At 49.5% G+C, this 22,509-nt stretch overlaps 9 protein-coding genes across 9 annotated transcripts; 5 read left to right on the top strand and 4 right to left on the bottom strand.

Annotated features, from left to right (window-relative positions):
• Nucleotides 1-189: 189 nt before the first annotated feature.
• TRIVIDRAFT_61472 (uncharacterized protein) lies at nt 190-5,227 on the bottom strand (the record flags this gene model as incomplete). Its single annotated transcript, XM_014103423.1, has 8 exons — nt 190-936; nt 1,011-1,684; nt 1,755-2,586; nt 2,653-2,887; nt 2,948-4,172; nt 4,288-4,435; nt 4,535-5,075; nt 5,130-5,227. The coding sequence occupies 8 exons, from the start codon at nt 5,225-5,227 to the stop codon at nt 190-192; spliced, it is 4,500 nt and encodes a 1,499-aa protein (XP_013958898.1).
• A 317-nt stretch (nt 5,228-5,544) lies between these two features.
• TRIVIDRAFT_71986 (uncharacterized protein) lies at nt 5,545-6,602 on the top strand (the record flags this gene model as incomplete). The annotated part of the gene is made up of 4 exons (XM_014103424.1): nt 5,545-5,612; nt 5,717-5,894; nt 5,958-6,151; nt 6,219-6,602. The coding sequence occupies 4 exons, from the start codon at nt 5,594-5,596 to the stop codon at nt 6,479-6,481; spliced, it is 654 nt and encodes a 217-aa protein (XP_013958899.1).
• Nucleotides 6,603-6,809: 207 nt separating this feature from the next.
• Nucleotides 6,810-8,668, bottom strand: TRIVIDRAFT_30947 (glycosyltransferase family 22 protein; the record flags this gene model as incomplete). Its single annotated transcript, XM_014103425.1, has 3 exons — nt 6,810-7,763; nt 7,996-8,381; nt 8,560-8,668. 3 exons carry the CDS (start codon nt 8,666-8,668, stop codon nt 6,810-6,812), a joined length of 1,449 nt encoding a protein of 482 aa, XP_013958900.1.
• A 1,719-nt stretch (nt 8,669-10,387) lies between these two features.
• Nucleotides 10,388-11,531, top strand: TRIVIDRAFT_215651 (uncharacterized protein; the record flags this gene model as incomplete). Its single annotated transcript, XM_014103426.1, has 4 exons — nt 10,388-10,573; nt 10,643-10,740; nt 10,801-10,971; nt 11,031-11,531. The coding sequence occupies 4 exons, from the start codon at nt 10,504-10,506 to the stop codon at nt 11,205-11,207; spliced, it is 516 nt and encodes a 171-aa protein (XP_013958901.1).
• A 186-nt stretch (nt 11,532-11,717) lies between these two features.
• TRIVIDRAFT_91630 (uncharacterized protein) lies at nt 11,718-12,656 on the bottom strand (the record flags this gene model as incomplete). Its single annotated transcript, XM_014103427.1, has 3 exons — nt 11,718-12,128; nt 12,319-12,419; nt 12,602-12,656. The coding sequence occupies 3 exons, from the start codon at nt 12,605-12,607 to the stop codon at nt 12,080-12,082; spliced, it is 156 nt and encodes a 51-aa protein (XP_013958902.1).
• An 852-nt stretch (nt 12,657-13,508) lies between these two features.
• On the top strand, nt 13,509-14,319 carry TRIVIDRAFT_61477 (uncharacterized protein; the record flags this gene model as incomplete). The annotated part of the gene is made up of 5 exons (XM_014103428.1): nt 13,509-13,583; nt 13,645-13,683; nt 13,739-13,822; nt 13,895-14,218; nt 14,296-14,319. 5 exons carry the CDS (start codon nt 13,509-13,511, stop codon nt 14,317-14,319), a joined length of 546 nt encoding a protein of 181 aa, XP_013958903.1.
• A 2,434-nt stretch (nt 14,320-16,753) lies between these two features.
• On the top strand, nt 16,754-18,580 carry TRIVIDRAFT_71997 (uncharacterized protein; the record flags this gene model as incomplete). The annotated part of the gene is made up of 3 exons (XM_014103429.1): nt 16,754-16,866; nt 16,951-17,148; nt 17,262-18,580. 2 exons carry the CDS (start codon nt 16,977-16,979, stop codon nt 18,578-18,580), a joined length of 1,491 nt encoding a protein of 496 aa, XP_013958904.1.
• Nucleotides 18,581-18,873: 293 nt separating this feature from the next.
• TRIVIDRAFT_215653 (uncharacterized protein) lies at nt 18,874-20,490 on the top strand (the record flags this gene model as incomplete). Its single annotated transcript, XM_014103430.1, has 1 exon — nt 18,874-20,490. One exon carries the CDS (start codon nt 19,468-19,470, stop codon nt 19,780-19,782), a length of 315 nt encoding a protein of 104 aa, XP_013958905.1.
• A 264-nt stretch (nt 20,491-20,754) lies between these two features.
• Nucleotides 20,755-21,774, bottom strand: TRIVIDRAFT_30044 (uncharacterized protein; the record flags this gene model as incomplete). Its single annotated transcript, XM_014103431.1, has 1 exon — nt 20,755-21,774. One exon carries the CDS (start codon nt 21,772-21,774, stop codon nt 20,755-20,757), a length of 1,020 nt encoding a protein of 339 aa, XP_013958906.1.
• Nucleotides 21,775-22,509: the final 735 nt, after the last annotated feature.

The raw sequence follows: 22,509 nt of genomic DNA on the forward strand, positions 1-22,509 counted from the left end.
GGGCCACCGGGGGGGATTTGGAGTATTCCGGCTTATTATACATTAGCAGCGAAACACGGTCAGGATGGGAATTCACGGGAGAAAAGGGCTATTTGATTTTACATAGGGCACCTCTTTTTTCCTTAGCTTTGCTTCATTTCATTATAAAAGTGGTTAAATCTTCTTCTATTGTCTAATTTTTGGGTCTTTCTAATTCTCTTCTAACGGTTCCATGAGCAGTTTTGAAACCCGATCATGATCTGGCAATCTCAGCAAATCTTTGATATCATCGACAGCCTTGCGTAACTTCAAACTGCCGTGATTTCTCTTCAAAGTCACAGCGCCTCGAAGAATGCTTGTACCAATGGCAAAGACGTGAGGATTCGAGGCCCAGCCAAGAGGACCGTCCTCTTGCTTTATCAGCAGCTGCATCTGGGCCAGACCGTCGCAAATCCACTCATCCAGCTTGCCGAGTATCCTGCCGTCTTCTGGTCTTTTTTCATCCCATTCGAGGCTCTGGAAGACAGAAGCCCAGCGATTTGCCTCGCGAACCTCGTCTATGAATAGATTCTGCTCTTCAACTGCGAATAAAGAGTCGTCAGACCTGAGAGCGGCATCCAGTTGGGCCCCAGGCGAACTCCATGACTGATTAACTGCTACCGTAGCACGACATCCGGTGATGCGACTTGCAACTGCAGCCTTGAACTCAGCGCTGCTGTTAAAGTGTTGGGCGAGCCATTGAAGAAGACGGCTGGAGGCTTCGAGAGGGGCTAGGTTCTGACCAAAAATGCTCCTTGCTGCAGCGGATCCGGCCTCACGGACTTCATCGTCATCGTCGTTTATGGCATCATAGAGGGCTAGGAGGACAGGGAGATATCCTTCGCTGGTGCAAGATGTTCCCGTCACACGGAAGAATGAGCACAGAGATTGAGCTGCTGCAAAGCGGGTATCAAAGCTCTGTAACCGAGTTAGCATACTAATACATACTTCGAGATCGACAAGGGGAAAGAAGCAATTAGATTGGCACCAACCTTGTCATCTGACCCTGCATCAGCCATCATTCTGCCCCAGTTCCGAAGGGCCGGCGTTGAAAGACGTTTAGATTGACTCATAACGGCTACTAAGCAGCCGCTGGCTCTCACAATGGCGTTGGAGAGAGATGGGTTTAGTGAGCGCTGGGGTAGTATTGTCCACATGTCCATCAGAGAGCTGATAGGCAGAGAATCGAGCTTGTTCTCTGCAATGAGCTGGTTTATCAACTCAACCAAGTTCTCAATGGCCACCACTTGAGGCTCCATGAAGCTGGTTCTGAGACAAACGTCAATGTACAGATCGCACAAGGCAATCCTTATGTGGTCGGGAGTTGAGGCCGAATGCCATAGTTTCTGTATCGATTCCAGAGCAGCCACCATCGTGTCGGCGCCAATACGGCTCTCACTTAGCAAAGTCTTAACCTGCCTAACGGGCTCTTTGGATTGAGACAAAGAAAGTATTTTACTTATAGTACTTTGAGCTTTGAGCAACGCAGAACCGTTTGTCGTGGGTATCAAAACCTTGGGTGGCTGTAAGGGCTGAGATTGAGTGATCTGGGATATCCATATCATGTTGATAACTTCCAGGTAAGCGGCTATGATGTCCGGGCAGCTGACATATACGCTGTCGATCTGGCTTGTCTCGAGGAATGTCGTCAATTCCGGTAGGTCAGCTAGATATTGGTTAGGTTTAATAGGGGTAAATCACCAAATCGCTTTGCAAGTCTTGTTGGATTTACATACCTATGAGGCGATCTGGTGCCACTTCGCTAAATCTTTCAATGAGGAATTTTAGCGACAGGAGAACTCCGTGTACGTGATTCTGGCCATTGACAGTTTTGTCATTCAACGATTTGTGAAACAAATCTTGAACAACGCTAAGCCATTTGTCGTGAAGCAAGCAGGAGCAGAGAGTTCTGGCAGCAATTTCGCGCACATGCCATACAGGGCTTGATAGATAGGCAGCGACATGAATTTGAATTTCGTCTCGAAGGAGATCAGGCGGTCCTGCTCGACGGATGATGTCCAAGGCTGGGAAAACTGACTCGGCAGATGATGTGGCGTTTGTTGAGGTAACCATCTTGTGACCGGATTTAAGAAGACTTGCCAACACGGTTGGAAGGTTAGGGTACCGGTGGTATGGAATCCTGTTGGCTTTTCCGTCCCAGCCAGCTTCAATCATCGCCTTGCTCTCCTGTGACCCGAAGAGACTGTCGATTAAACTGCGAAGGAATATCAAGCCGCAGTTACGAATAGCCCAAACCTCTGACCTGAGCCCACTAGCCGCCAGTTCGAGGCACTGGGGAAGATATTTCTCGGATTTATTTCCCATAGATGTTAGTAGTGAGTTCTTGAAAATGTCTTTGAGACAATTGTAGGCATGGACTTGAGGCAGATTCGATCCATCTGTTTCTACCACGCGGGCCTCAATGCTCGCAATTTCGATGAGTCTGGCCATTGCGTCTTCAAATGATGGGTCAAATGCATTTGCCGAGAGAATACCCGTCATCATCGAGGGGATTCCAGCAGATCTTCGAGTTGTGGATCTTTGAGTGAAGATTTCGTTCAAGGTACCCTTCAAAAAACTAGACGTTAATAGGATCTATCATAGAGATTGATGGCAGAATATTGAGATACTGACCTTGTACCATACGTTGAGTAGAGATATCTCACCCTCAACAGGATCCAAATGCTTGGTCAACTGGCAGCAGGTCGCAAAGGTCGCAGCGACCGTTGTAAATGCACCGCGATGCCTTAAGTTGGCGAGTTGCTCGAATGCCAGATTTCCAATGGTTTCAAAGGCTTTTCGCGATGGTGTTATAAGCCCCTCGCGAGAGCGGTTTCTCATACTCAGCGCAATCGTCCGCATCAGATTGCTGAACTGTGGTTAGCCAAGAAACCAATAATAGATTTAATTGGAAGTAGCTTGCCTTGACTCATGAATGGCACGAAAACTGTAACTCAAGAGACCCTTTGTATCAAGACCTTCAGTATCTTCCATCTCTTCGGGCAGATGCCCCTCAGGAGAGTCATCGCAAAGAACATCGCGGACGGCTTTCCACACCCGTTCACAGCAATCAATCATCCTGTCCTGCAGCGCAGAGGCAGACTCTGCCTCAGATTTTGATAGCTTCTTTTCAGAAACAGCTTGCCAGGTGAAGCACAGCGACGCAAAGGTACTATGCAGTGGCTGCTCTAGAACGGCCAGCCCCAAGTCTGCCTCAGCCCTTGATATCTTGTGGTCTAGTGTATCAACGAGTTTTGAAAGAAGACCTAGCCGCTCATCTTCAGTGTCCAAGAATTTATATAGCAGTTGCGAGGCTCTGGCAACACCATCAGAATGATCAGCTCTGGCAGTACGAATGGACACTTTTTCAGCTCGATGTAGTAGTTCTTCAAGTTCCCCGGAAGGCTTCTGGTTCGTGTTCGTAGAATTGAGGGTGAATTTCACGTATCTCTTGTCAGCGAATAGTTGGGCCAGTACAAGCGAGGCGGTATCCCGAACATCGTCGAATGGATCCATTACTAGATCGGCGAGCGTTCGAAGCCATTTCCCATCAAAGTAGTCGAAAAACAGCTGCTGGTCCTCTGGTGTCTCCCAAGTCTTCGAACTATCCCCTTCCATGCGAAGTATGGATATCAGACTTTTAAGGGATGTAATGTGTCGTTGGTAAGAAGCTGTCGGAGACAATTCGTCACATAAGAATCCTAGATACCAGTGTAAGAATTTCTCATGGTACTCTAAGCAGTATACAAGTTCAGACTCTGGCCATGAAATTATATTAGTGCGGTATAACGCTTGTTGACTGGCACCAGATGCCGCATCCTTGGAGGCATTCTTTCGCGCCTTTGCCCTTGCTCGTGGTATGCTTTTCTTCAATATCGAGATTGCGCCCCGTACTCTCTTGAACATGTCCCTTACACGAGCACAGACATCCACCCGAAACTTGGCATCTGGATCCGCCAAAAAAGTGGCTAAATGTCTCTTAAGTAAATCCAAGGTGGTAGCAGAGTATGGTCGTGTTGTTGATGGTGAGCTTATAAGAAGACTAAGAGCCGATGTTCGAACCTCGTGAGACGGATGCGTTAGCACGCTCTCAAGGGTATTTTCTCGGAGAGTAATGGATGAATTGTCCTCGTTTGACTGGTCACTGCCAAGATCTAATTTGCGTCAGCACCCATTCTCAGTTGGGCGAGGGGGATATTTCTTTACGGGGTTCTTCAACAAGGCCAACTTTCTTTCCAGTTTCTAAAGCAGCCAAAGTGAGAAGCGCACTTGCGTCAAAGTCATCATTGGCTGGCGTAGCTGTTGAACTGGACTCATGCTGGTTCACTTTTTGCAAAAACTTCAGACCTTCTGGCCTGTCAACCTTGAGGAGCGGAAGGAATATGTAATTTTTGAAGTTTTCCAGCAAATTTGGCTCCTGTGTCAGAAAATCGAGTAGCCATCGATGCCATGTGTCTATACTCAAGCCTGTAGAGTCTTCATGGCCCCTTTGCCTCAGGGCACGACACAAACTCACTATGAACTTTCCGGCCGCGGGACAAATAAAGTGCAGTCGAGTCCACTGCAACAACTCGGTTGTAAAGACGCTCCATATCTCGATGTCAGCGGCCTGGGATAGTTCCTGGTGGTAGGCGAGATGAGTGGCTTTGACGTCATCCAAGTTGAAAACTCCCTTGGCAAGAAAGTAATCAAGAGTCTTCAGGGCCGATTTAGCTACAGGCTTGGTCGAGCGGCCGATTACAATCGAGATTAGATTGTCCAAGAGCAAGTCTCGTATCTCTAGTGCCGCTCTTTTGTCAGGATTTCTGCGGAGCAGTTGCGCTATCAGGTCTAGGACGAGCCTCATTGATCGATGATGATCAAACTCATTCCAATCAATGTAGAAATCGTAAAGCCTCAAAGCTACATCTTGAGAAAACGCCCAAAGCTGAAGAGGCTCTGACTCAGACTTGGAAACTCGCTCTACAAAGCCACAAAGCCGCACACAGGCATTGCCCGAGACAGATCTAGGCTGGGCTGCTTCTCCCAGGATCGTGTCGAAGATGTTTGTGGCACAACTACATACAACTTAGCAAGCTACATGCAGCGGGGACAGTTTGGTGAACTCGCACCTCTGTTGGCTTCCCACGTCTTGCTCTTCAAGCCACTTCATCACCGGAGTCGGGTTACCGAGCAGATCAACATGCTCAGGGATGAGTCGACCCGGCATGATGGGCGAAAAGTTTGTCCACTGAGTCACGCCGAATGAACGCAAAACTTTGTGAAGAAGATGCCGCTGCTCTCGACACCAAAAATCCCACTCTAACACATGGATTTAGCCTTTTTGGACTCGGTCTTTATCATGGCAATCGTTTGAGTTTCAACTTGAGTCAACAGAGAGTTTTGAGGCTGCACGTGGCTGCGCACGTGAGAAAATTTTGCCCTTTCGCACCAGCCCCACAGCGAAATCCCCGATCCACAGAGTTAGATAAAAATCATCGAGGCCCCCCATACCTTTCGACTTCCGAAATCTCAACAACCACCCCACGTCCTGATCACCATTAGATACGTTTGATTCTATTGGGAGACTGCCAAGATGTCTAAGATCTCAGTCGGTATGTTTTCGCCTTAGATAGAGATTCATCTACAGCGATGGACGCAATAGACGCTTCTCTACCACTCGATATTTAATTTTGCACGGTGCTGACCATCTGCACAGCCAACGTCCGGACTCAAGTCGGAGAGCTCCTTGAGTACTCCAACGAGACCAAGAAGCGCAACTTCCTCGAGACCGTCGAGCTCCAGATCGGCCTCAAGAACTATGACCCCCAGCGTGACAAGCGTTTCTCTGGCACCATCCGCCTGCCTTCCATCCCCCGCCCCAACATGGCCATCTGGTATGAACCCGACATAGTCGCCGACAAATAAGAACCAAGAGTGCTGACTCGGATTCGCTATAGCATCCTCGGTGACCAGCACGATCTCGATCGTGCCAAGCACGGTGGTGTTGACGCCATGTCGGCTGATGACTTGAAGAAGCTGAACAAGAACAAGAAGCTCATCAAGAAGCTTGCTCGCAAGTACGATGCCTTCATTGCTTCCGAAGCTCTCATCAAGCAGATTCCCCGTCTCCTGGGTCCTGGTCTGTCCAAGGGTAAGTCACTACGATTGAATGGACCACCGCATATGTCGTCGCTGAAGCTAACTCTCTTCACCTACAGCCGGAAAGTTCCCTACTCCCGTCTCCCACGCTGATGACCTGACTGGCAAGATCAACGAGGTCAAGTCCACCATCAAGTTCCAGCTCAAGAAGGTTCTCTGCATGGGTGTCGCCGTCGGCAACGTCGGTATGGAGCAGGAGCAGCTTGTTGGCAACATCATGCTTGCCATCAACTACCTGGTCTCTCTCTTGAAGAAGGGCTGGCAGAACGTTGGAAGCCTTACCATCAAGGCTTCCATGTCTCCTCCCAAGCGCCTCTACTAAATGGTCGTGGCACTTTTAGGCTCCGTTTGAGGTGTCAAGTTACAATTATACCTATGCACGACGTGTGGGATGGCATAGTTTAAGTCTCGAACAATAATATTAGCCTTTTTTTTTTTTTTTTAATCTTGGAAACTCTCCTAGTGATTTTACAAATCTTGATCGTAGTTGCGCCCTCAAAGTTGAATTAGTGATGCATCGTTATTCTGTAACAAGACAGCATTTCAGCGTCATCTATCAAAGCCCGGCGCGCGCGCAAAGGTCAGGCATGATTTAATAGTTTTTACTTAATTCATATTATTTCCTTAAAATTATCATAGGGATGCTAGCTCTATAACCCACAGCTTTTAGTTACTCGCCAGGCAACAAGACCTCGGCGACCAATGACTCTAGAGAGAGTATTCCAGACTCCGTCATCTCCAAAATCTAAATCATCCAAGTTTAGATGGTTCCTGTATCGCCACACTTCCCGGAACCGTAGCCCTTCTAGCCCCTTGTTTGGAAGATATGGATCTAACCAGGTGGCTGATGCAGGCGCGAGTAAATAAGTTCCGTTCTTTTCCTTCAAATACTCCGTATTGCGCCGGTCTGCAGGGGTATCGCAAGTGGCCAACTCGGCCAACTGTTTCAACAGTTCCTCGCCCTTAATTCCCATGACATCCTTGGTGGTCAAAACTTCATTTTTGCCGTTGAGAAGCCAGATCGGGGGAGGATATGTCTTCCACCATATGGCGTTTGTGGCGTCAGGCTGTTTGCTCATAAACACTTGCCCAGGGACAATACCACCCTGGTGATATGTTCCCATAAGCACACCAAAGAACAGATTGAATATCACCCAGATCGCAGTCCACGTGCGAAGAAGAGCCTTATTCTTCGGCAACTGTAAAGATGACAGGATGAGTGGCACACTCGGAAGGAGAAACCGCGCTTCTTGGTGCTTAATGAAAGACAGGACGATAATTCCAGAAACCGCTGACCACAGCCTCAGGGATACATGAGGTCGTAAAAACAGCAACGCAGCTGCAGGCCCAATAAGCTGCGGCAAGTTTCCGAGGATATGTTGGTACCAGGGGTGTAGCCCATGAAGTGCCAGGTTTTCAGGGTTAGAATTATACACCAGGTTGTTGATAGGAGTGATGACCGGGTTGGTGATGAGATCAGACCAAGTAATAGGGCCCGGAGTGTAAAAAGCAGTGTCGACAGCAATAGCAGTTAAAGCAGTTGTAAGGGCAGCCAAAACCAGGGCCGCCAATGAAAAAGGACTAGATGAGTTAATACTTGTCGTCTAAATGTCGCAAGCTGCATGGGATGAGGACGCACTTCTTCAGAAAATGGGGTATCAATCGCAGCCCAGGCAGTATCAGAAAAGCTGGGAAAGTAACGCGGTTGAAGATACCAAACACAACAACCATCCCCAGGACTACCGAGGACAAGATGGATGACTGTTGCCGAAGATGTATTAGCATGAGATCGAGAGCATAATGATATACGAAGGAGCAGATAGCCGCAAAGCTTACATGAGGATCCATGATGCGCTCTATCAATACCAAGCTCCACAGAACCGCCAGAGTCTCAATCGAGTTGGAGAATGTATGTGTTTGAAAAGTCCAGGTTACATAGGACGACGCCACGAGAAGGACAGCAATCCGACGATGGCGAGTTGAGGTAATTTGCTCGTGAATAGCCCAATCTTCCAGCACAAAGCTCAATAGAAACATGAGGCACCTCAACGTCCAGAAGACGGCAATAGGGGGGACCTCGCCATCTTGCCCGTTGCCAACCCAAAGCCAGCGGAGCAAAAGCATGGGAAGGCCATATACAGGCCAGAGCGGGAAGACACTCCGAATCGGGGTTTCGCTAGTGAATTCCCATGTATGCCGGACAGGGTAACTAAAAATCTGGCCTGTATACAGCAGATATTCGATTAGCCACTGAGAACAGTTACACAAAAGCTCATTTTTGGGGTAAACCAAAAGCCCGTAATAAATCCCTCGAGAAATCATCCAACCGCCTGCAAAGGGCTCATAACCCGAAGCTTCCACAAAAGGTGCTCAAATATTACATGGCGCCCGAATACATACCAGCAATCACTTCCGGCCCCTGAAAGTTCTCATCAGGGTGAAGATAACTGGGCGACAGAGCAAAATAGAGTCTGATGAGGACTAGAAGAAGATAAGTGCGCCGCCACATCTTATTTTGGCTGACTGCTTAGAAGAAGGTGTTGGTGTAGTAAGCATGAGCGAGAGAAGATGCTGATGGCGATAAAAAAAAAACATGAGCAAATCGGAGAAGCTGCGATGCGCGCTGGCTGACAGGATGGCTGAGAAGAAAGAAGAAAAGCCGTGATAGCTGAGAATTACGAACAGTGTGGTAGTACCATAATAATAGGGGAAAGTTGATTAGAATCTTCTAGGCGTGAAGTAAGAACAAGGAGGGAGGCTGCAGATGAGGCTCCAAACGCAAGGCCACAAAGGCAAAAGCTATGCTGCAAGCTCTATAAACAGCGAAAAGGGGCTTAGGTTGTCGAAAGAAGAAGCAAAAAAAAAAAAAAATGAAGTGAAGCAAATGTGTCAACGCGTGGAAAGTCTAAGACGCGCCAGAGGGCTGTCGAGAAATGCTGCTAAAACGGAACAGGTGGTCAGACGAGGCTGATGACCTGCTGGCTGAGACCTGAAGGGTGCGTGCCTGACATGCAAATAAGGGGCATGACCTCATTTTCCCTTCCCGCAGCTGGCAATGCTGCTTTCGTAATCACAGCTTTGTTTGGTCAACAAAAGCGAGGAGCCAGCGAAGATTATCTAAGGCACCTAAAGCGTTTCAGCGGCGTTATGGCTGTCAATGCAACAACCGCAGCATGAAAGAACAATCTCTTTCTCTCTCTTTTCATGCTCTTCATCATCACCATCACGTGAAAAGAAAACAAACGCTCGGCACTTGATGCAAGGGTTCTTTGCAGCCGGTTTAGCGCCGGGTGGATGAAAACTTAGTCACTCGGGCAGTGGCTCATACTCTATCCTCCCAGCGTGAGGTTGTTCGTAGGCATTGGAGCCCAGTGGGGATAGTACTCGTAAAATGGATATATTTCCTTGAACAATACAGTGCATAACAGAGAGCGACTGATGATAAGAAACATGAAAGGCAAATGAATGACGACTTGGCTGTCTTTGACCCCGACGATAATGGAGTGCTGAAGCTTCACAGCCATGCTTTCAGCTGAGTACATATGGGTCTATGTGAGCGAGACAGGTAGACAATGCAAGGTTGCCCTTATGAAAATTGTTGTTCTACATGATTGTCTCGAGACAATGAAAGGGCGAGGGTCAGTCAACATAGAGAAAGACTGATGCGCATTACAAAGGCATCAAAGGGGAATAGGCCTCAATGCAATAACCAGCGTTCGGTTGGGCCAATGCAGAATAATCCTGGAAGGAAGTATTAGTCGTAGTGCTGCCTGGTACCTTGGCGCCAGTACTAAGACGCAGGCACCGGTGAGTACCATTGAGGCTGGCATTGGCGGTGGCTCGAGAAAGGCTTTCTAAAAAAAGAAAGGGGGGGGAAATCATAATACAGATATACTCTGTACAAGAAATGCAAAATAAAACTCAGCTGCGAATGGTATATATAAGTTTTCCTTTCTCTTTTCCGTATCGACAATTGGAAGCTCGGGCTCCCCTTGAGGACGCCGCCACCCAAACACTGCCTGACTGAAGCTTTGGTGGCTCTTCCATCAGCCAACGCGCAGAATTCGGTACGTACCTTTTTTCGCCAGCAGAACCCCGCAGAACTTTTGAAGCGATTGCCTGCCACTCGGATTCGTCCGTGCCTAGGAGTCAGGTTCAGCTACGAGTATATCAACCTCTCTCCCTGCCTTCCTGCCGCTCTTCTCAACATCCGCATCAACACCCACCGCTACCCACCGCGACGAGCTACACGTTCTGTGCAGGCCTTTCGCATCGATCTCCAACATCGTTCCGCCACATCGACGAGCTTCTCTTCACGGATAACATCATCGCATCATCATCACAATGGCGGAAGCAAAGCCTGCGTCCCAGAAGATCTGGCTGGTCTCCAACGACAACGCCACCATGGAAGTTGGTATGCTCGCCTCATCCTAATCATCTCATCCATTTTTAAGGTTTCCTCGTGATTGACTCCCGATGCCAGACCGTGCCGTCGTAGAGCGATCCATGCTCCTGAAGAACATGCTGGAGGATTTGGGCGGTGCCGACGTCAGCCCAGAGAACCCTATTCCTATTCCCAACGTAAGTCTTAGCTTTTCCACTGTAAATCGCCCGGGAATGTCATTAACAGAGCCTTGGTAGGTCAACGAGGCAGTGCTGCGAAAGGTGGTTGAGTGGTGCGAACATCACCGCAATGACCCTGTTGCCGCTCCCGATGACGAGTCTGATGCTCGCAAGAAGACTACGGATATTGAGGAGTGGGACCAGAAGTTTATGCAGGTCGACCAAGAGATGCTTTTCGAGATCATCCTGGTACGTTTTTTCCCTTCTTTAACGGGGATAATTTGGTTCCCAACTAATCGCGACCCTAGGCCTCCAATTTCCTTGACATCAAGCCTCTCTTGGACGTTGGCTGCAAGACAGTGGCAAACATGATCAAGGGCAAGTCTCCCGAGGAAATCCGCAAGACTTTCAACATTACAAACGATTTCTCGGCCGAGGAGGAGGAGCAGATTCGCCGTGAGAACGAATGGGCCGAGGACCGATAAATAATGGTCTACTACGGGTGCCTCTTAACTCTCCCTCTTTTAGTGGAGAGCAGCAGCGTGAACCTGGCTGTTTCCAGGGCTGTTTCATAGAGCAACCTACGGCGTTGATGGGACTGAAATGACAAGGCTATCGGGTTCTTTTTCGTTTTTTTAACTGGTATTTTGTTTTTGGGGACATATGCGCGGGGGCTCGGCTGTAGATTGACCAACATCGAGCACTTATCATGAGCTGGGGAAGCTTATTCTCTACGGTTAAAGACACGCTACAGACACCACGTTGAGTAAAATTTTAGCTGGTTTCGATTTATACCTTATTTCTCATTCACGAGATGGGCTTGGTGACCTCTAAAGAAACGAATTGAACATGGCACCAGCATTGATTTCATGGCCTTATTTGCCTTTACCTAACCCAGAACATTGGAGAATTCGGACACATCAGTTCTCAGTTTGTTCACTGTCCAAGGCCCAGATACCACCATTGGAGCAAAACCATTGATGTTGGAGTATTTTCTGATGGCACAGAAGAAAATCGGCCCTCTCGTTCATTCACATAGCGAGTAGCAGTTGTGGCGTGAGCACCATGTTTAGAAAGAACTGAGACTCGGGTAAAAAAAGCAAAATGGACATCAAAATAGGTTCATTCCTTTCCCTATGACCGACCGTGACATGAAGCAATATCAAGAATCGAGAAACCAGGCAACCGTGCCCATTCCATTGCGTCTGCATCCTCCTCCCACACGCCGTAAAGACGATAAAAACTCTTTTTTTACGCCATCCGCCACTATTTCACCACGAGACCATGCCAAAGAAACCGGACGTCGGTACCGTCGGTGCAAGAGGGTCGGGAATGCCAGGTGATTGAGTGAACCGGCTTAGATGCCGAGGCGAGTCTTTCTCCAGTGCCTTCTCTTGGCGTTGTAGCTATACGAACAACCAGTTAGTATTTTGTGGCATGTGAAGATTTGGGTCTGTGAACGAGAAGAGATAATCGAATCATGTGTAGGAAAGGAGAGCGATGGGTTTGAGCGGGAAAAGAGGCTGAGGCGTTCGAAAATCGTAGGGATAATTCGAAGGAGTTGTGGTGTCTCGTTTCTGGGGAATTTGAACGCACCGGATGGTGTTGCCAGTGCGAAGGCGAATCCATTGCGGAACCGGGCGGTTCTGCTTCTGGGCCTTGGCCAGCTTCTGCTTGGTTCGGAATGTCTTGTGGCTCTAGAGAATCATATGCTCGTCAGCGATTTGGTTGCTTCAAAATCGAGCCCATCTTGCGTCTTCTCCTTTGAACGCCAGCGACTGCTTGGACCGCAGGGACCCGAACAGAAGCCGCGCCGAAATCAAAAATCGCTTCTTCAAGGACATGGCTCTTCATAAACCAGCGGGAAGGGGCTGCATACCGCCATCGTATTGACCTTGCGTATCGAGTCTGGTGATGATGACGATTTTCGTGATGTTGAGAGTGATAGTAGATTTTGCGACCCGCATCCGAGGGCGTAAAGCCCTAGCGGAGAAGAGAGTTGGTGGGTTTGTGGCTGGTGTGGCATGTGGCGCGGCAAAAGTTTGTTCCTCAGGCAGAAAGCGCGGCTGATGAATCGCTGGAAGCATCTCGTGGCGTATTACCTAATAAGGCTATGGAGAGTGACAAAATAAGCTGGACAGTGTCTCCGCGCCTAAGTGCAGCTGATGCGCAGAGCAATGCTTGATGGAACTGTCCATAACGCTGATATCACAATATTCTCTAATTTTTTAAATTTCCTTAATGAGTTTTTTCTATATCCAATATGTCATCTCGATTTATTTCAACTCGTAGAGAAGCTTTCATCAGCAGTGCACTACACGGTCTACACCCAATTAAGGCAACGGAAATAGGTCAAGTGATGTGAGGCTGCGTGAGATTAGCCTCAGGTTTTTGTCTAGCGCGTGGACCAACCAGAGCCCGCGGTTCGGAAGGACAATCGCCCTCTAACAACGGCCTGCCAAGATAGCTGCAGATGGGCGTTGGAGACTCCGGAATAGGGGACAGTTTGTAATTAATAACTTCCATTCCACATACGCATTTCAACGAAGCCCTTCTGCCACGACCTTTTGCGATATACACGCGACCTATAATCGACTTATTTGCCCGCGTCTGATTCGTATTTCCTTTTTATTTTTTATTTCTTGGCATTTCTTCCCGGCGTCCCGCAAGGTCCGTTCCCTTCAAAACTACGTCAAATCTGAGCGCGAGGTGGAACGCGAACGATTCATCCACCGAGGACGGAACACACAACGAATCACAGAGGACTTCATTATTCACATTTAAAGATGGGTGCTGGCATGTCATGGCTGTCCAACTTGGTCTGGGCAAAGAAAGAGATTAGGATTCTGATCTTGGGCTTGGTATGACGTCGTTGACTGCCTTGGCCTCGATGCTGGGATGCTAATGCGTCGGTTTGAACAGGACAACGCTGGAAAAACAACGCTCTTATACAGACTGAAGGTACGGACCCGATGGCTGCTGGATTTCTAACCACGTGCTGACTTGGAGAGATTAGATCGGAGAAGTTGTCACGACGATACCAACGATCGGATTCAACGTTGAATCAGTCACGTACAAGAACCTCAATTTCAATGTTTGGGTATGGATGAATACAATAGAAGACGCGTTGGAAGCGGCGAAACCGGCATTTTGCTAATCATCTTGTTTTCAGGATCTGGGTGGTCAGACAAGCATCAGACCCTACTGGCGGTGTTACTATGCCAACACCGCTGCCGTTATCTTCGTCGTCGACTCGACTGATATCGACCGATTACAAACCGCAGCAGAGGAGCTATCGGCCATGCTGAACGAGGAAGAGCTCAAGGATGCGGCTCTGCTGGTGTTCGCCAACAAACAGGACCAGCCCGGCGCCAAGGGAGCGGGAGAGATCTCGGAAGCGCTGCAGCTGGGCGAGCTGCGGGACCGAAATTGGAGCATCATGGCCTGTTCGGCAGTCGACGGCAGTGGTGTGAACGAGGGCATGGATTGGCTGGTGGTAAGTTTATGTTCCTGACGATCGATGCATCTCGGGGGGAGAATACCGAAAAAGCTAACAACAAACGTCTACCATAGCAAACCGTCAACCAAGAAAACTAACAGCCAAAAAAAACTTATTAAAATCAATGAGGGAGGATTTGATACCTCTTCTTTTCATCAAAACGCAATCTTGTACAACAAACGATAAGACGATGGAACGACGGTCGGGTTTCGTCGTATCTGGGAGAACAACGATACGCCTGGGTCAAGGAGGAGGAGGATATGCAACGAAGGGCATACCCTACCCATCTAATGGGCGGACGATAGGTTTGAGAGAAGACAATCATACGGATGGGGGGGCAATATGAACAGTACTATCATTTAATTTTAGACTTGGGATACCTGTACCAGTATCCTGTTTCGATTCTCAACATTGGTCTCGGTCTTTGAACCCCGAGCTTGGCTGTCAAACCCCTCGTAATCTCGTATTAACATCAGCGCTGCCACGCGGCACGCCGCATCAGCCTTATTTAGAGACCCGCATCGTGTGAAGGGTTGTGTCAAATCTGGGCAAATATGAGCCGGGGCATCCAGAAGTACCTGTAAAACTGACAGGCGATGCGGCAGTTCCTCACTGGGCCGCACGTCATATGCCTCGAAAACCCACTTGACATGATCAATAGTTCTCTCGGATTACGACGGCTATCCTCAATAAACCCCAACGGATGCGACCGGAAGCGCTTGAGATGCATGAAAAAAGAGGGTGTGTGAACAAAGTACAAAGAAGTGGGCACCTGGAATGCCAGTAACGAAGTTCTCAATACGATATAATTGTGTATAAAACAAGGGTAGTCGGACCTCGGACTACATGGGGTGGAGCGGAGATAGCATGTCAAGTTTTCACAGAAAATGGCGGCAGATGAGATTTTGGCGTCACATAGGCTATTCTGTAAACTAGACTGGCAAAGGAATGGATAGAGGGATTTTGTAATGGCTTACTTTGTAACGGCAATAGATCTGGAAAACGGCCGGAACTCACCGGGTAAAGAAAGAACATTCGTCTGCCCATGTTCTCTTTGGACGGCCAGTTGAAACAGTGCGGGAAGTTCAAGATGGTACGGGACATGTTTGGTGTGAAAAGTCCAGAAAAACATATATCAGTTCATGTGTGTATTATAAGTCTTAGTTTGTAACAACCTGTCAGACGTGGTAAATATCATCTCAAATAACGTAAATCAAGTCAGCAACTAGAACAATTCCGCCAAGGCATTATGATTAGTTGGGAACAACCTAGGCAGGCACTAAAAGAGTGACAGAGCAGGTGACCACGCGTTCAGACACCTACGCGAGGCGCGCCATCAGCTCATCCGGGTCGAGGGAAGCCGTTCGTTGCTAGTGCCCACCATCTGCTGTACGAAGACCCAATTTGAAATATCCATGATGGAAGAGGAATGGGGCGATGGCAGGCGGTAGTTGCGGCAGTTGCGGCGGAAGACAAGGGCAAAACCCCGCTTCAGAAGCCGGGAAAATAGACGGTATGATCATTCGGACTCATGAATGAACAAGATAGATATGAAAAGTGGCATTACGGATGATATCTCTTTGTTTCTTGGGTGGTTGAGCTTGAGCTGGGGGTTGGAGAACCAAGAAGAGCGATGGGTGCCGGCAGCGAGAGACGTCAGAGACACTGAGCCGCCGACATAATACAGTCATCTAAGGGTAAAGGGTAAATTACTAGTTGAAAGCAGGGAGGCGGAATTTGATATCGACGCAGCCTCTCTTGACGGGCCAGGGCACAAAACGAGTTAGTGACGCCGCGCCTGGCCTCGAATGGACCTTGAGAGGTTCAGGTGGTTCGCACAGCTCCAGAGGCCCGTGCTCCGTTCCGGGACAAGTGAACCGATCCGGCTTTCCTTTCGGGGGCCTGTTATTGGCTAGCAGTCACTCCACTTCGGGCTGGCCCAGCGGGGGGGAGATGGAGCCGGTTCTTGCTTCCACCAGCCTGTGCCGCAAAGAATGTACCTCGTGCGCGTGTGCTAGCAGGATTGGGTACATGCGATGCTTGTTACCCATTGCCCCGCGATGGGCGGGCTCTGACGTAGGGGACTTTGGCCAGGTCATGAATTGGGCAAGTGATGGAAATACTAAGTCAGGCACGCAAAGCTCTAGAAGCGGCCGGGCACAAGAGCACAAGCAGCATCGGCAGTTGCCACGACCTGGGCAGTTCAATTGCTATGGAACGTAACTACCTAGTAGTAGACACTTGGTTGCCGAGTTTAGGTACTAACGGGCATAGTAATCATGCAGGGCAAGCACAAGCAAACAGCTGAGGCAAGAAAGAGGAGGGGAAGGAGGGAGGGTCCCTGTACGCTCCCGCCATCTCAACCACACAGGAAGCTTCGTTTGACCATTGACGCATGAATTCGCTTCTCTTGCACAGGCCTCGTCTTACATCAGGCTCAATCACCCCACCACTACGCTCGCCCCTTCTCCTCGACTGCAGCTCAGGTATAAAGAGGCAGTCTCGTCCGGCCCCTCATCAGCTGTTGCCTTGTCCTGTGCCTCTCTACTCTTCTTTTTCCCTTCTCTACATCTCCTTCCTACCTCCTCTCTGGTATCTCCCATCTGGCCACGTGAGCTCTGCTCCCATACACATCTGATACATAGGTAGGCTTCCTATTATGCCCCGTACCTATCAATGATCTACAATCCATCTGTCAGCTGTCTAACACTTCATATCGCGGCATTCAGTCAGTCCAAGACAACCAACCGTCAAAATGGTTGCCAACGACACGCCGGCTTCCACCTTCAGGTACAACGAGAAGCCAGTTTACACCACCTCCAATGGTGCCCCCATTGATAACCCTGAGGGCTGGCAGCGACCCGGTGCCATTGGGCCTCTGCTGCTCCAGGACTTTCACTTGATCGATGCCCTCGCCCACTTTGACCGTACGTGTCCCTCTGTCTTCTATTTCGTCTCCATACCAAGGCTTCCATGCTCCATCTTGGGCTATACCCTAGCCCATCCCCAAGTCATGACACGGCTAACATTGCACATCTAGGCGAGCGTATTCCTGAACGTGTCGTCCATGCAAAGGGTGCTGGCGCATATGGCGTATTCGAAGTCACCCATGACATCACCGACCTCACCTCCATCAACATGTTCGATACTGTCGGCAAGAAGACCAACTGCATTGCGCGTTTCTCAACCGTTGGTGGTGAAAAGGGCTCTGCTGACACCGCCCGTGATCCTCGTGGCTTCGCCATCAAGTTCTACACAGAGGAGGGCAACTGGGACTGGGTCTACAACAACACCCCGGTCTTCTTCATCCGTGATCCTACCAAGTTCCCGCTCTTCATCCACACTCAGAAGCGAAACCCCCAAACGAACCTTAAAGATGCCACCATGTTCTGGGATTACCTCTCCACCCACCAAGAGGCTATCCATCAGGTCATGCATCTCTTCTCCGATCGAGGCACTCCCTATTCATACAGACACATGAACGGATACTCAGGCCATACTCACAAGTGGACTAAGCCCGATGGATCTTTTGTCTATACCCAGGTCCACCTCAAGACTGATCAGGGGAATAAGACGTTTACCGCTGAAGAGGCTTCCAAGATGTCTGCCGAGAACCCAGATTGGAACACTCAAGATCTCTTTGAGTCTATTCAGAAGGGAGAGTGCCCCAGCTGGACTGTCTACGTTCAGGTTCTCACCCCTGAGGAAGCTGAGAAGTTCCGCTGGAACATTTTTGATTTGACCAAGGTTTGGCCTCAGAAGGATGTGCCCCTCAGGCCCATTGGCAAATTCACTCTCAACAAGAACCCTGAAAATTACTTCGCCGAGATCGAGCAGGTTGCCTTCTCTCCCTCTCACTTGGTGCCCGGTGTTGAGCCTTCTATCGACCCTGTGTTGCAGTCTCGGCTGTTTTCTTACCCCGACACTCATCGTCACCGTCTCGGCACCAACTATCAGCAGATTCCTGTAAATGCACCTCTGAAAGCATTCAACCCCTTCCAGCGCGATGGTGCCATGGCCATCAACGGCAACTATGGTGCCAATCCTAACTATCCTAGCTCTTACAGGCAGCTGACTTACAAGGCTGTCAAGCCCTCCGTCACCCATGAGAAGTGGTCCGGCGCTGCCGTCCATGAGCTTTTCCAAGAAATCAACGATGATGACTTTGTGCAAGCAAAGGGTCTTTGGGATGTGCTCGGCCGCACTGCTGGCCAGCAGGAGAACTTTATTTCAAACGTTGCCGGCCATCTAGCGGCCGCTCATCAAGACACTCGTACCAGAACATACGAGATGTTCTCAAGAGTGGATGCTGGCTTGGGCAGCTCCATTCAGGAGCAGACAGAGAAGCTTGTCAAATAAACAGAATATGCCAGTTAGTTGGGATATCAAACTCCATGATGAAACCATGTAGCCATAGAAATTGAATATGACAAAGAAATATGATTATAAATTACCAAACACTACATGTGGGATGGGGTTTAATCTAGAAGTCAGGTACTCGTGCAAAGTGACTTCATAGACAACGGATATGCCTTCCTCAAGCTCCTTCACTATTTACATCTACTCTGCCTAATCAACTCTCTACACCATTGCAGATATAATCAAGATGGAACGTATCAACCGAGACACATCACTGTGATAGACAAGAGCGTAATGCCACACGAAATTTTTTTCAAGTTTAAATTAACTACCTAGTAGTACTGCCAACGACAAGAGAACGAGCAGGGACCCTTTTCCAGCAGTGCGCTACATTGCGTGCGAAGCCATCTCCGCCGCCAGGGCGAAGAGGCCATTGTCCTCATCTGTATAGTGCTTTTTTTTTTTTAAAGTGGTTTTTATCCTTTTTCATAATTTTTTCTCTCGCACACTTTGAGTTTATCCAGCATCTCTTATGCAACCCCAAGCGCCCTCCCGTTCCCAGCGGGAGAGCCCAGGAGTGAGTAGGCAAGTCAACAAAGCACAGCTTTGCTGACAGCCCAGCTCACTCACTTGACATTGCGCCACAACAGCTTCGATGCCCTCTCAACCAGATCCGGTCTGGCTGAGGAAGCAAGCTCGAAGCGGGAGTGGGGGTGTAGAGAGATGAGCTACAAAAATGTTTGCCTAGACATTTCTCAGGCCACCTCAACAAGCCATTGTTGAATGGGAGAAGAGACCGAATTAACGCATCCGATTCGGTTAGACTCCCTGGCGTGTCGTACTGGCACAGGTATGAACTTGTGAGGTGGAAAAGGTCAACAGCATTCATGGCTGGGAAATATCGCGGCGAAACGGTGGATGGAAGAGGCCATTCACTCGTCACTGCACAGCAGGGACAAAGCATGAAGCCCACCCTATCATCGTCTTTCCAGTCATCAACAGCCCGCACAGACTTGCCGGCGGGCGTGCACACCCCTGTCAACAGCCAGTGTCCGCATGTGCCAAAACATTCCAGATATTTCAGCGTCATGATCGTAATGCGTAATTGTTGGTTTGACGTTGTTCCAAGAAATGTCGCTAGCTGGTTTGAAATCCAGTTCAAAATCCAGTCAGTCAGCGTTGGAAACAAATCGTTGAGCTGAATAAAACCGCTTGTGTAATATGAGTACTTGATTCGAAGAGAAAGCGTCCAATCTCAGCATCTAGCCAGAGAAATTAAGCTATCCATGTGTTCAATAATCGTATCGCATACTCGTGAGGTTATTCGTAACTCATTCATGTCGTCGTCAAATGTGTCGTGATGTGTCATTACGCAAGACAGGATAAGGAAAGACACCAAAAGAGTGGCCTGAGGTATTATTCGCAGGCAACACATCTGAGAGGGAGATCTTCCAAATGAAAAGAAAAGTCTGCTTCGTTGCTGCCTCGTCGGTAGCAACGAAGCGGACGAGAAAAGAAAGTGTAGGAATCAAATCCAATGGAGGTTTCGGGCCGAGCCGATTGTTGTGCATTGCTGCAGTTGCCTCTTATCTTTAACCCAATGGTACCAGAAAACAAGAACAAGGAAAAGTAGAAGAGAATGTCGCAAGCCGCTGGCGTCTGTGCCGAAGAAAAGAGTCCCCGCCCGGTTGAACACGCATCCAGATTGTCCGCCTCGGATCCAGCCATGTTGGTGGTATAATGTAAGGAAAAACAAGCAGCCCAAAAGAAAATGCCGAGCTAGCGGCTATAACGCGACGGATGATGATGTTTCCCGGACTTTCAACGAGGAACTAGATTCGAAACCATTGTACACGCTTGCTGTGTCGCCGATAGCAAAAACGGAAAAAAGAACCAAGAATGGAAAGAAGAAAGAGAAGAAAAGAAAAGAAAAGAAGAAGAAGAAAAACAAGAGGAAATGATTAGGGGTATTTCCTAGAAAGAATATTTGGTTGAGGTATTCGAACTCCGTTCCTGATGCAACAAAACGCCTATATGCCCTGACAAGATTGTCTATGCCGCTGAGAAGATAATGACTCGAGTGCTTTTTGTCTCTGAGAAAAAGGGGGACCCGAAACCGCGAGCTGGTAGCGGGACAGTATTAAGAAGTCGGTGTCGGTCGCGGGAGTGCAACTTCACATTATCGTGGCATACTCCTGATAGCGATCCCAGCCAAAGCCACCGATGCCCATGCCCAGACTTACCCCACACTGTGAGGGCGCATATACGCTCGGCAGCGGGAGAGCTGGAATGGGTGCCATGATTGGAGGGCTGTAGAAGAGCTCGGCAGTGGACTGCGGAAGGCTAAACGAAGGAGTAGGAGAAGGCAGCTGGACATCGCTCATACCCATGTTGGCCCAGAGAGGAGTGTTGCTCGAGTCGACGGACGAAGTCACGCTGGGACTTGAAGGCAGCACCTGCCAAGGCTCAACAGCAGCAGGGATGATGTGAGGGGGAGCCTGCGTCCACATGTTGGCGATGGGGGAGCTGGGCAGCAGAGGCGGCTGTCGAATAACCTCGACAACCCTTGGCGGGGGAGGCAGAAGGGGCTTCATCAAGTTCATGAGGCTCGCCTTGACCTCTTCGCTCTTTCCGTTGAGTAGCTCGCCAGCACCCTCCTCCTCAAGACCCTCGAGAGCAGAGACGTGTGTGCGGAAGACGTACTTGTTGATAGCCTGCACAAAGTCTTCGTGCAGCTTCTTGCACTGCTGCTCCTTCTCGGACCAGTCGTAGGTATTGGCCTTTGCGTCGACGCAGTGGATCTCCTTGTGATACTCGACAAGGGCGTCAATGGTCTCGACGGTGAGCTTGTAGGCGACCTCGTTGCGCAGGACCATGTCGACGTGGACAATGTAGGCCTCGATGTGGATGAGCTGGTGGCTGAAGAGGTTCTCCATGGGGTCCTCGGGCATCTCGGCTTGGGGCAGCTTGGGAAACATTAATGAGGCGAGGGTCCAGATGGCGTTTGGTGATGACAGTGTCTCGGTGAGGCATCGCTGGTGCTGGGGTACGCTGTTGAGGGGTCGCTTCACCCGATTGATGCGCTTAAGCGTCTGTGTAAGCCACGGCTCGATCCTGGAGCCCAAGACAACGTTGACAGAGGAAGCCCTCGGGGCAAAAGCAGCGGCGGACGCTGGCAGAAGTTGAACCGGCATATTGTCGTATGGGGAAGACTGGTCCGGTGTTTGATGTTGTACGAAAACTCGAGTGCACGCGGCTCTTATAGGTCGCAGAGCTGTGCAAGTCAAGACGTCGTCGAAGTGCGAGAAAGATGTTGCTTCTTTATCTTGAAAGGAGGAAGCGACAACAGATGGTGGCGGCGAATGGAAGGGGGGAAAGCGAAGCAACAAAGGAGGACGAGGACACACACACACACGCAGCAAGAACAGGTAGAGTAAAAGGTGAAAAGGAAAAGAAACCAGGAGACGGTGCCGAGCAGGGAGTGGCGCAAGGTTGGCAAGCTGACTGAATCACCTGCTGAGCGGCCGAATCCCAGGTAGAGAGAAGAGAAGGGCGGACGAGAAGATCGTGAGGGAGGAGGGAAGAGTAGGAGGTGGGTGTGAGCGGGGAGATATAGAAGTCGAGTACTGTAGGGTACTAAGTCAAGCGCTGGGGGCGCTGAGTGTTAGCGGCAGTTGGCGGTTGCAGTCAGGGCAGTCAGTGGCCGTCTCTGGTGGTGCTCCGGGTCTGTCTAAATACTACCTGGTTAGCATGGAGGTAAATCGACTAGCAGCCAGGCATGACTGCCTGCTGCATCTGCATCTGCATCTGTACCCGCTCGCTGGCGTTTTTTTGTTTTGTTTTTCCCATTGCCAGCATCGGGCGCGGCTTTGCAGGCCCTGCCACACGCCCCCCCTGAGGCGTGCGTCTTGCCTCGCTGCAGGCCAGAG

The sequence above is a fragment of the Trichoderma virens genome (genome assembly GCF_000170995.1).
Source record: "Trichoderma virens Gv29-8 chromosome Unknown TRIVIscaffold_4, whole genome shotgun sequence".
NCBI lineage: Eukaryota > Fungi > Ascomycota > Sordariomycetes > Hypocreales > Hypocreaceae > Trichoderma > Trichoderma virens.